At 43.7% G+C, this 11906-nt stretch overlaps 1 protein-coding gene across 2 annotated transcripts; it reads right to left on the bottom strand.

Moving 5' to 3' along the window:
• ddx24 (DEAD (Asp-Glu-Ala-Asp) box helicase 24) lies at nt 1-6305 on the bottom strand. Of its 2 annotated transcripts, none has more exons than XM_018727327.2 (9): nt 6197-6305; nt 4811-5643; nt 3924-4376; nt 3239-3392; nt 2439-2954; nt 1251-1326; nt 983-1171; nt 718-847; nt 1-363 (listed from the first exon to the last, which is right to left on the bottom strand). In XM_018727327.2, the coding sequence occupies exons 2-9, from the start codon at nt 5637-5639 to the stop codon at nt 113-115; spliced, it is 2598 nt and encodes an 865-aa protein (XP_018582843.1). In that variant the 5' UTR covers nt 5640-5643; nt 6197-6305; the 3' UTR covers nt 1-112. The 2 variants fall into 2 exon arrangements, with proteins under 2 accessions (XP_018582843.1, XP_018582842.1); XM_018727326.2 differs by having other exon boundaries at nt 6208-6305.
• Between the last annotated feature and the right edge of the window lie 5601 nt (nt 6306-11906).

Here is an 11906-nt window from a genome sequence, read left to right as displayed (position 1 = left end):
GTGTGAACATAAGAAAGTAGCAGAGGGACAGATAATATGCATTCATAAAACATTTTTTATAAAACATTTATAAACTCCTGCCCAGTTTAAAAATTATGTTTCAGAGTGGTAGCTACTGCTGCTGTTTCTGATTCTTCTTCTTATGTCCTTTCTGCTTCTGTTTCTGTTTGCTCAGGCTGTCCAGGGCGGTCTCCACATTGGCGAGTGGAAGTTTAGGCAAGGTAAGCTTCCCCATCTGTGTGGGGTACTTGGTCTTCATGGCATTCTGGAAAATTGGCTGCTGCAGCAGATGCTGCAAGTGTTTTTTAAGGCCCTTAATCATCTTCTGTTGCTGCCTCTCTTCAGCTTCATCTTTCCCCCGTCCTAAGAGGCACACAGACGTGAAAAGACATACCAAGTTAAAAACCATGATCAACAGCAATAAGGGGGATCCCTCCACTAAATTAACCTAGCAACCTTTAGGATTATTCTAAAAACTATACTATCTGCTGCCCTTTATAATATGCCAATCTAAATGTTGTTTGACAAAAGAGTACTCTATAAACTGTGGAACTTTTGAGCTTTTAATATTTACTGACCTTTGCATACATGGTTTACAAAGCAGTGTCCCTCTAAATCCATCCCAGATCTATGACTGGATTATTACTTAAAATTTCCCGCTGCATAATTCAGGTATCAATGCAGTACAACAGCGACTACATTCCCAGGAATCCTTACCCAGAAGAACATCATCATCCAGTTCTATGTCAAGTTCTTCTGCTGCTTGTTTGAACCAGGAGTTGTGCTGCTTCTCCCTGCTGTTATGGTACTCAATCTTCTCAATCTTCCTAGCAAGGTTAACACGCTCCTATGAAGGCATCTTGTGTTAGCAACTCGGTGTGCATATTACCTCAGACCACAAAAAGTACACTAGTCACATGTAACTTTGTGTTTAACTCAAGATCTGCCAAGAGTCAAAATAATGGCAGAAAGAAAGACAAACCTTGACTGCAGCCATGCATCTGACTTGTATGGGAAATATTGGTAGATCCTCATCCTTTCCAAGTGTTCTGTATATTTTTCTAAAGTTTATCATATCATCTGGACCAATCAGAAGCAGGCTGAGACCCTCTTTACTAGCCCTGGCTGTGCGGCCGCTGCGGTGAACATATGTTTCCGATGTTCGTGGCACCTGAAACAGCGAAGAAGTGGGTAAACGCTTTGCTTGAAGGCTGTGATAACTGGCTACAGAAACTTCCACTGACACAGACCTGGTAGTGGATCACATGCTGGACGTTGGGAATGTCCAGACCTCGAGCTGCCACATCGGTAGTGAGGAGCACAGAGCTGCACAGGAGAGAGCATACCTTGCAGTTAACATATGTATTTTTATTGGCCCCGCATGTTACAAAATGTTCCAGTTATAAATTTTGAAAAATACTAACATTTTCAAATTTAGTTTTTTAAATCGTATTTTTATCACCGTACTCACACAGACACACACAGACACACACACTGTCAGAACCGCTTGTCCCATACAGGGTCACGGGGAGCCGGAGCCTAACCCGGCAACACAGGGTGCAAGGCTGGAGGGGGAGGGGACACACCCAGGACAGGACACCAGTCCATCACAAGGCACCCCAAGCGGGACTTGAACCCCAGACCCACTGGAGAGCAGGACCCGGTCCAACCCACTGCACCACTGTGCCCCCCGTTATCACTGTACTGTTTCATAAAATATATGTTATGGAGCAAAGTCGTACTTCCGTGTACAACAGTTAGCCGGCAGTGAAATGCAAACAAACAGAATAGCAGTGCGACTCCTACAATGTTTACACCTCCTGCCTAATATTCATCAGAAATGCTGATCAGTGACAAGCTGAGCAACACTGCATATTTATGAGATGAATCAGTCAACAAGTCAGCTGTGAATCAAAGTTTTATGGAAAGGTGCTTTTATTTCCATTCATTTTAAATTAGTTTTAATTCTATTGCAACTTGAAGTTCATCAAAATGTTTAAGTGAAAAGTCTAGCAAAATATTAATTACAGCTACTATATATCCAAGATTTTTTACAGAAACTTACTTGTAAATAAATTGAGGGACATCTATATTAAGCTTTCATTTATTGTATTAATAATGAATTGGTCATCAATTAGCATTAAAAAAGGGATTATAGAGATTATTTATTTTATATTTTCAGTAATTTTAAATGAATTTTGTTTTAATGATGTCTAAAGTTAACAAGTGTTACACTGCAATGCTTTGGTATCCTGTCCAGGGTGTCCCATCTCACTCCCTATGCTTCCTGAACAGGCTAAGTGTTAGAGTATTTTTATTATAGCTTTATCTGAGGATCTTACAGTCAAAAAGGAGTTAAAAAACAATGAAACCAAATGTCATGGACTACACTCATAGCTCATTCAACGTATCAGCAAAACACCTGATTGAATATTCACCTTTCTTTCTCAGCAAACCTCTCCAGATTCTTAAGGCGTTGCTTCTGGTGCATGTTGGCATGCAGGGGTAAAGGGGCACAATCCAGTATAGTGAGCAAGGACGTGAGTCGCTTGATGCAGTCAATGCTGTTGGCAAACACCATGGTGCGGCCTGGGTACTGCCGTAGAAAGTAGTACAGGTAGAAGTCCTTGTCATCCTTGTCACAATGGATCCGTGTCTCGGTCAGTGTCTCCACTGTGGCCTCCTTTCGGGTGAGATCTATGATCTTGGGCTTGGCCTTGATTCCCACTTTTTCCATGAGGATCTCCAGTTTGCTACGGTGATCCTGCTTTTTACCCTTCTTTTTCTGCCAGATGCGACTGGGCAGCTGGTGCACCATGGTCAGTGTTGCAGAGAACACAAAAGTCTGCCTGTTTGGACTGAACTGAGTATTGTTGAGCATCTCTAGCAGATTCTCCAGCTCTGCAAAGTGACCTTTTTCAACCATTCGGTCTGCCTCGTCAATGACAAGACACCTGTGGACCGAAATCAGCTTATCACGCCTTGTATGACAGCGATTAACAGAGTTTACCTCAACAGTTACTCCTCTGACCAACTACAAGGCTATGGTAAAAACAAAACTTTGACCCGTTTACTTCTGAATGGTCAACCACCAGCAGTCTTCCAATACACATTTCCATAAGTCTCACTCTGTACTTCCCATCACATTGTATGCACAGTGCAGGTAAACCTTCATTCAGAAAACAATGTAACATGATGTATGGGTAACATTTAAATAATTTTCAAACCTGCGTTATACCTGAGATGCCCGAGGTTCTGCAAATGGGGATGTCCCTCCTTAATGAGCTCCCAAAGTCGGCCAGGGGTGGCAATTACTATTTCAGGTTGTCGCTTCAATATCCTGTTTTGCTTCTGCGGAGCCATACCCCCGACAACAATGGCAGTCTTTATACCTTGGCCATAAAAGAAGGGTTAAACAACTTTGTTACTGTCAGCTATCAGCTATAATTTATTCAGCAAGAACAGCAATTCATAAATAAGCAATGAGAGATCCAATCAGTGCTAATGCTCCTTAAGGGCCCTATGTGATCTTCCATTTTTAAAGAAAGTACTTGTCTTAAGAGTTTCAGAATGTATTGTCTGTGGACAGTTGAACCTCAAGGAGAACTATAAACACTTCAACTGAAGGCAAAATTCAGAGGAAGTATTACACCCCCCAAAAAAATGCTGCATGTAGCACTGGTGCACCACAGCTCCCAGGCTGTGGATTTGAGGCAGGCTTAGTCTATGTGATTTGCATGTTCCACGGGGGTTTCCTCCACATGCTCCTGTTTTCCCCATGGTGTTTTAGATGAACTGGGGAATGTAATTTCCCCATAGTGTGCATATCATGGTGTATTAAGCGCTGCAAATTATCTTGGACAAAAGTTAAACGGTAGTTAACTTTCTGGAGAAAAGTTTTTTTTTTTTTTAAAAATACATACCTGTAAACTGGGCGGCAGCATCTATGTGGTGCTTCACTTGAACGGCCAACTCCCTGGTTGGGGTTAGAACCAGTCCCAGTAATGGCTGTTTCTGAATGGCTTGGGATTTCAAATCACCAGTCTTACCAGTGATGTCAAAGTCAAACTCCACATCTTCTATGACTTTAACACAACCAAGCTGCTGAGAATTGATGTCTTCATTGTCATCATCCTCCATATCATCTTCTGGTACATCTTGTTCATCATCATCACTGCCTTCATCATTTAGTGTATCACCACATTCCTCTCGTCCTATTTCCTCTGTGCTTGCTGGCTGCTCAGACTCGGATTTGCTGACAGCCTCGGTCACACTTTCATCTACAGTCCCCTCTTTGGGCTTCATATTCTGTGTTTTCCTCCATTCCAAGATGGAATGGATCATGGGAATTCCAAAAGACAGTGTTTTCCCACTGCCTGTGAAGAAAAGGAATCAAACTGATTACAGCAGAGACAATTTTCTCTTCTTTTCTTTCTTGTGAGGTTGGTAATTTTGCATGGTTTGATTAACAAAACAAAAATATGAATACATGATGTAAAAATTATAAAAAACATCTTCCCACAGTGGTTGATCACTGCTGCCAAGGCTAACCCTTTCATTTTTCTTCATCCAGTAACTGATTTAAAACATTTTCATCAGAAAGTCAGTACAAAAAAAAAAAAAAAAGCTGCACCAGATGCAAAAAGTGAAAGAATTATTCAGACAAGATACATAGATCATGTGCCTTAACGCTTTTTTGATGTTCAGGAAAACAGGCTGTATTAGCCATACTATAAAAACTAAAATATAATCACATCAATGCCATTAATATAAATCCCCAGTTCAGCTAAAGAAGGTGTCAGCTGCTTACCAGTCTCAGCTGCTCCAAGAACATCCAACCGGTCCCTGATGGCAGGAGGCAGAGCAAGAGCTTGGATTGGTGTTGGTGAACTAAACCCAAGACAACACAGAGCATCCAGGACTGGTTCCGGGACAAACAGGTCCTTCCATGCAGACACATCTGTCTCATGACCTGAAGAGCCAGAGAGTGCAACTTTGGTCCAATTCTTTGTCTTCCTTTTGGAGAATAATGGAACTTTGGCAGGTGATCCTGAATCACTAGGTACCTTAGTATTAGATGTAGTTTGGCTCTCTGTGGATGGTTCCTTCAAATTTTTTACCCTCCTTTTTTTCTTGATTTTCTCAGAGGCTGCTGAAGACTCCAGTGCTGGACTGTGTTCAGATTTTTTATCCTGTTTTGCTTTTGCACCATTCCCTTCTACAGTGGAGACATTACCAACACTATCATCTGTTTCACGCATCTTTCTCTTCTTTTTTTTGGATGGTGTTTCTGACTCCTCTTCCTTCTCCTCCTCCCCACCTCCATCATCTGCAGCCTCCTGAATGCCCGCTTCCATTTCATCTCCATCACTTGCTTTTCTTTTCTGTCCTTTCTTCTCCCTCTCTTTCTTTTTCTTCTTCTTCTTGTTATCCTCTTTCAGAGCAACCTTATGCGAGTCCACCAGACGGTAGTCTGTTAGCTCCTCAAAGCTTACAAGCTCCCCTATGTCCTCCTCTGGGAAAAGACTGGGATCAAGCTGCACTACCTTCCAGCTACCTCTGACATTGATCCCACGTTTAGCCGATTTCTTTAAATTCATGGAGCCCTTCTTCTTGGACTGGAATTTGTTGGTTTTCATTGCCCTGGGGAAAATAGCATTTTAAGCAGTTTAAACAAAGAGCATATAATGTTATATCACAGTTCACCTTAAGAAACTTGTATGTACCTAGCCTAGTGTGTGAACTTTTTTAAATACTGATCAGGCATTTCAATTTAAACACAGAAAAATTAGATGACTAAAAGATAATATTTAACTTTGGAAACTTTCTGGTCATAGTACATAGATATCCAGCAATCTTGAATCTACTCAGTCTTTCCACTCTCCCTGCCTGGGTTATTATTTGCTACTTAACTTATCATTTTTAAATAGACTGCCCATTCCAGTATTAATTCTGACATACTTATTATTTTGAAGAAACAATTTCATCATCACAGATGTTAAGAGGACATCCGTTTTACAGACATTTTGGACAGATGACCAGAAGAGACTATTTCGTATTTGATTAACAAACTCACACTGAGCGGACGATTAACACGTCATAATAGCACATACGGAACTTTAAAATCACAAACGTAGTCAAGTGACATCGAAAACACTCAAATTCGGCGTATAACTATTCCTTACGTCATCCTTACCGTGTACTTACGCTATTCTGAGGTAAATACTGTTCCCTAACGCGTCTCAAGTGTAGCAAAAACTACCACACATGGCACGAGGAGGCAGCCATTCGACACGAGATCACGTGGCCCCAGTAAACCAATCCATGACCACAGAAAGACAGTCGCCCAATCCTGTGTATCCAGTTTTGAATAACTTTATTGACAACTTTGTACAGACAATACAGTATTGTAGCTGCTTGCGGTTGGCGGTATTGCCACTGTCTAAAAAAATCACTTATATTTAGTTTACCATATAAACAATGTGAGTTATGGTACCATAAGCTTTCGCTTACTCGAAATGATAATAATAGTACGTTTGCGACAAAACACGCTGTGATCACCAATAAAAATGGACAGTTACATTTTATTTTTTCTCCAGGAAAGGACACATATTCGGTCGATACAAACTAAGGAACACTTCACAACAGACGAAGAGCTTTAAATACAGAGATGCGATTACATTAACATTTATTTATTTAGCAGATACTTTTACCAAAGCAACTTCCAATGAAGTCCATGTACTGTTACCAGCCCACCCACCTTATTCACCAGGTAACTTACACTACTTACACTCATCACTCATCCATACATCAATGAAACACACTCTCTCTGTCACTCACACACTATGGGGGAACCTGAACAGCATGTTTTTGGACTGTGGGAGGAAACAAGAGCACCCCAAGACTTACACTGCTAGATACTCTACTTACACTGGGTCACTCATCCATACATCAGTGGAACACACTCTCTCTGTCACTCACACACTATGGGTGAACCTGAACAGTATGTCTTTGGACTGTGGGAGGAAACCAGAGCGCCCAGAGGAAACCCACACAGACACAGGGAGAACATGGAAACTCCACACAGACTGAGCAGGGATCGAACCCCTCTCCTCTTGCAACACCCAGGCAATGTGAGACAGCAGTACTGTTCACTGTGCCACCATGCCACCCGATTATTCTTGCAGGCTGTTTGCCTGATGCACATTGCCTGCAAAACATTACACAAATAGCTGCCTATGGAACTGAGTCTGAACGGAAATGCAAAAGTAATCCGACAGATGGTGTGTTAGAGATTTATTGAGCTTTTCCTTGCGCCCCTCCCTTTTCCCGGATAGACTCCGGACCACCATGACCCTGAACCACTGAGTGTTACCATTGCTGGATGGAACTGTATATTGAATATTACTTCACCGTAGGCCTACTGAAAATGTCTCAGACTAACAATCAGTTTGTTGGAGTAACAGAGAACCCCCTTTAGCTGTGTGCTCTTACTTCTGTTTTCAGGCAGTTTATCAGTGCGGAGGTAATGTGTGGTCATACAGTTCATGAATGCACAAGCCAGAGAAATTCAAGAAGGATCTCAATGCCCTCTTTGATTTGGGCCAATGAGAATTTCCTCTATGAATACATGAGCTTGATAAACGTGCCGTTAGTTCTTTATGAATACAGTGTATGTGTTATACTTGAGTATGTTATGATGTATGTTAGAGCAGCTCCACTGTCGGCTTCTCCATTCCAGGGGCCGTTTCCATGACGACCAGCCAGCTGCTGCACCAGTGGACTCCATTCTGCGTGGTACATGTGTGGCTCATCAGTGTCCAGTAGCAGATCCCCTGCACGGTGTCTCATATAAACAAAAGTGGAAGGGATTAGGGGGTGTGGTGGCGCAGTGGGTTGGACTGGATTCTGCTCTCCGGTGGGTCTTGGGTTCGGGTCCCGCTTGGGGTGCCTTGTGATGGACTGGTGTCCTATTCTGGGTGCGTCCCCTCCCCCTCCAGCCTTATGCCTTGTGCTGCCGGGTTAGGCTCCGGCTCCCCGCGACCGTCTATGGGACAAGCGGTTCAGACAGTGTGTGTGGAAGGGATTACACCTTTGCACACACACACAAATAGGTGTGGCTTATACAATAGCTCAGGATGCTTCATCAATCCCTGCAGGGGAATTCAATTGTCCAGGCCACGGTAGACAGGCTTGAACTGCTAATACATGTAATTGTTACATTATGACATTAGAGGGCAGTAATTTTACTGTTTTAAAATCAGACTGTTGATGAGGAGGGGAGATGGAAAAAAAAAATCTGTAAGAAGGTGATCAGGATTAGTCTATCCTGAGTTTTGTGCACCTACTCCTGTGATGAACATCGGTGCATGAAGTGGAAAGCAACAAACTAGGCTTAGTTAAGAATCACATATCTGCAACAATGTCCCTCTTTCTCCTAATATAATGCACAAATTGTATTTTCTCTGAGATGTACATCGCTTTGGAGAAAAGCATCTGCTAAACACACACACATTTTCAGAACCACTTGTCCCATACAGGGTTGCAGGGAACCAGAGCCTACCCAGCAACACAGGGCGTAAGGCCAGAGGACATACCCAGGATGGGACGCCAGTCCACCACAAGGCATCCCAAGCAAGACTCAAACCCCAGACCCACCGGAGAGCAGGACTGTAGCCCAACCCACTGCACCACCATGCCACCGCACCCCCTGTGCTAAACGAATAAATGTATGTAAATGTAATGAACAGTAGCACCTTGGCAAGTTGAACCCAACCTGTGCCATAGCATTCTGGATCAGCTGGGGAGGCTGAAAGTCCAGACAGAAGGGATGTGCAATAATCCAGGAAAAATATCACCAGAGGCTTGGACCATCAGCTGTGTACTAAGATTTACATGACTGAGTTATGGGTTCAATGTTTACATTTGAGAATGAGTGAATGAGAATGACGGGGGGTGCGGTGGCGCAGTGGCGCAGTGGGTTGGACCGGGTCCTGCTCTCTGGGGGGTCTGGGGTTCGAGTCCTGCTTGGGGTGCCTTGTGATGGACTGGTGTCCCGTCCTGGGTGTGTCCCCTCCTGTGTGGCCGGGTCAGGCTCCGTGACCCCGTATGGGACAAGCGGTTCTGAGTGAGTGAGTGAGTGAGTGAGTGAGTGAGTGAGTGAGTGAGTGAGTGAGTGAGAATGAGTTTTACTGGCCAAGTGTGCTGACAAACACAAAGAATTTGCTGTGGTTTTTGATGCTTCTAGTATTTACAGATAACAAACAGCTGACACAAAATTACAGAATAACTAACATATTTACAGATTATACACGAGAATATAAATAATAGCGTACATACAAAAATGTAAATAAATAAGAAGGAAATTACAAAAGTGATGGGATATTGTTGCGCTGACACGAGACCTATAGGGAGGGTTAACTATTCATGAGAGTGATGGCCTGAGGGAAAAAACTCTTCTTCTATCTGGATGTTCTGGTGGACAGTGCTCTGTAACACCTGCCAGAGGGGAGAAGTGTAAAGAGTTTGTGTCCATGTGCACTTCCTCCTTCTGGACTTGTACAGGACCTGATGGGTAAGCCGGGGGTGTACCACTGATCCTCTCAAAAGTCTTGACTGTCCTTATTCATTATGCCAATGCTTTTCTCCAAAGGTACTTACATTTATACAGCTGGATAATTTTTTTGCTGGAGTAGTTTAGAGTAAATACCTTGCTTAAGGGGACTACAGCTAGAGGTGGGAAGTAAACCTGTTTCTTTTGAGTCCAAAGGTAGTAGCACTAACCACTACACTACCAGCTGTCCCCTTTTGTTGGGTAGAGTAGAGACTCGAGCTCATTGTTACTCCCAGGATCTTGACCGATGAAGCAGATGAAATGATAAAATTTGATAGTGATCCTGATGGACCTGCTGGAAGATACAGAATCTCAGTCTTGGAAAGGTCTGAGTTGTAGATGGAGGCCAGTCACTCAGAGCTGAGTGTCACCAGTGTGGCACTGATCAGAGAACCTGTGAGAGGTGATGACAGAACCAAAGCATTACGTTTCGATGGAAAAGAAGGGGCCCAAGACCAGCACTGTTTCAAATGTGCATTAAACTGTTGCTTCTGTGGCCTCTTGGTACATTTCTTCCATATCTGGAGTCTGCGCTACTAATGCCTGATTCCTTAATTCATTCATTCACCAATCCTCTTCGCTCCAGGTGGAGCACAGGGCACTCATGAATTTCCACCAGTACCTGCAATCCTGGGCTAGTCAGCTGATTTCATTCCAGGTCTTGCCCATCTTCTTTATCTCTTCTTCAACTGTCCTTCTCCAGGTGCCCAGGGGTCTACCTCTCTTTAACTTGCTGGGTGGTGTCCATCTGAGTGCTACATAGGGGTGTCCGGTCATATTCATGCAGTATGTGGCTCAACCATCTCCAACATCTCTCTTTCATCTGTAATGATGTTAATGCCCATCTGTTCACTTATTTCTCTATTACTTACCTGTTGTTCCCAGCAGGCCCTGAGGATTCATCAGAGGCATCAACCTTGAAAACCTCTGACCAGCCTGTCAGTCTTTTTGTTTATCCTCCAGCAGGACTGAGCACAAGTTCACACACACACACACACACACACACACACACACACACACACATTTTCAGAACCGCTTGTCCCAGACGGGGTCACGGGGAACCGGAGCCTACCCGGTAACACAGGGCGTAAGGCCGGAGGGGGAGGGGACACACCCAGGACAGGACGCCAGTCTGTCGCAAGGCACCCCAAGCGGGACTCGAACCCCAGACCCACCGGAGAGCAGGACTGCGGTCCAACCCACTGCGCCACCGCACCCCCGAGCACAAGTTCAATTTATAGATTTTCAGTTTGGTCCTGGCATGCAGCACAAATGACTTCCAGATGTTATTAAGTCTGCTGAAAACTTGCACTGCCAGGCCAATCCATGTAGAAATGGTTAATGCTTACTATTATTCATTTAGCTGGCAGTTTTCTCCAAAGTAACTTACACTGCTAGATACACTACTTAAACTGGGTCACTCATCCATACATCAGTGGAACACACTCTCTCTGTCACTCACACACTATGGGTGAACCTGAAGAGCATGTCTGGCACATATGGGAGGAAACCAGAGCACCCAGAGGAAACCCACACAGACATGGGGAGAACATGCAAACTCCACGCAGACTGAGCAGGGATCGAATCCATGTCTTCTCGTACCACCCAAGTCCTGCGGACAGCCGACCTGCAGGCTCCTTGCCGCAGTCTCCATAGCTTCTTCACACTCTTTTACAGGGTCCATTAGGACCGTATGTTCAATTAGAGGGTGAAGAAGCTCTTGGAAAAGGAAGAGTTAAAATCAGTGTGAAACGTAGCCACCCCCAGGTACTCCAGGACACTCTTACCACATTTGCTCATTTTATTTTATTTATGTTGGGAAAATAGCTCTTTTCCAGTTTTACTATACAATTTCCTTAACTTTTTTGAGTGATATTTCAGATTTTCATATATGCATACCCCCCCTTTTCCCGATTTCAATCCAAATATTTGCTCAGAAAAGGTAAAATACTCTGGCCTTGGTGTGTTACAGGTTCCGCGTTTCGGCGCAGTTTCCTGTGCGCCGTGTTGCCGAGGAAACGGCAGAAAGCCGCGAGGTACGCGTGCCATTGGTTGTCATAGCAACGTCCAAGGAGGCGTTCTTTTTCGTAGGACGCAAAGCGGAAAATATTCTCCTTCAGACAGAGATGTGCAACTAAGTGAAGGCAGTTTCTTTGGACTGGAACTGTACGCTGTATCAGAAATGTGGATGTTCATATTCTCACGTTTTCTCTTTCTTGGTCGGAATGTCATCTTTGCATTGTTAAAAAAAATATATTTTCACTTTCAGCACGAAGGGATAAGAATATGATTC

The sequence above is a fragment of the Scleropages formosus genome, chromosome 15 (genome assembly GCF_900964775.1).
Source record: "Scleropages formosus chromosome 15, fSclFor1.1, whole genome shotgun sequence".
Classification (NCBI taxonomy): Eukaryota; Metazoa; Chordata; class Actinopteri; order Osteoglossiformes; family Osteoglossidae; genus Scleropages; species Scleropages formosus.
This window is presented reverse-complemented; position numbering and strand designations above follow the sequence as displayed.

Coding starts and splice junctions, on each gene's coding strand:
- ddx24 (XM_018727327.2), bottom strand. CDS start 5,639: ATGAAAACCAACAAATTCCAGTCCAAGAAGAAGGGCTCCATGAATTTA. Junction 2,955..3,238: donor CAGAACCTCGGGCATCTCAG/GTATAACGCAGG, acceptor TTCGGTCCACAG/GTGTCTTGTCATTGACGAGG. Junction 848..982: donor GATGCATGGCTGCAGTCAAG/GTTTGTCTTTCT, acceptor ATGCCTTCATAG/GAGCGTGTTAACCTTGCTAG.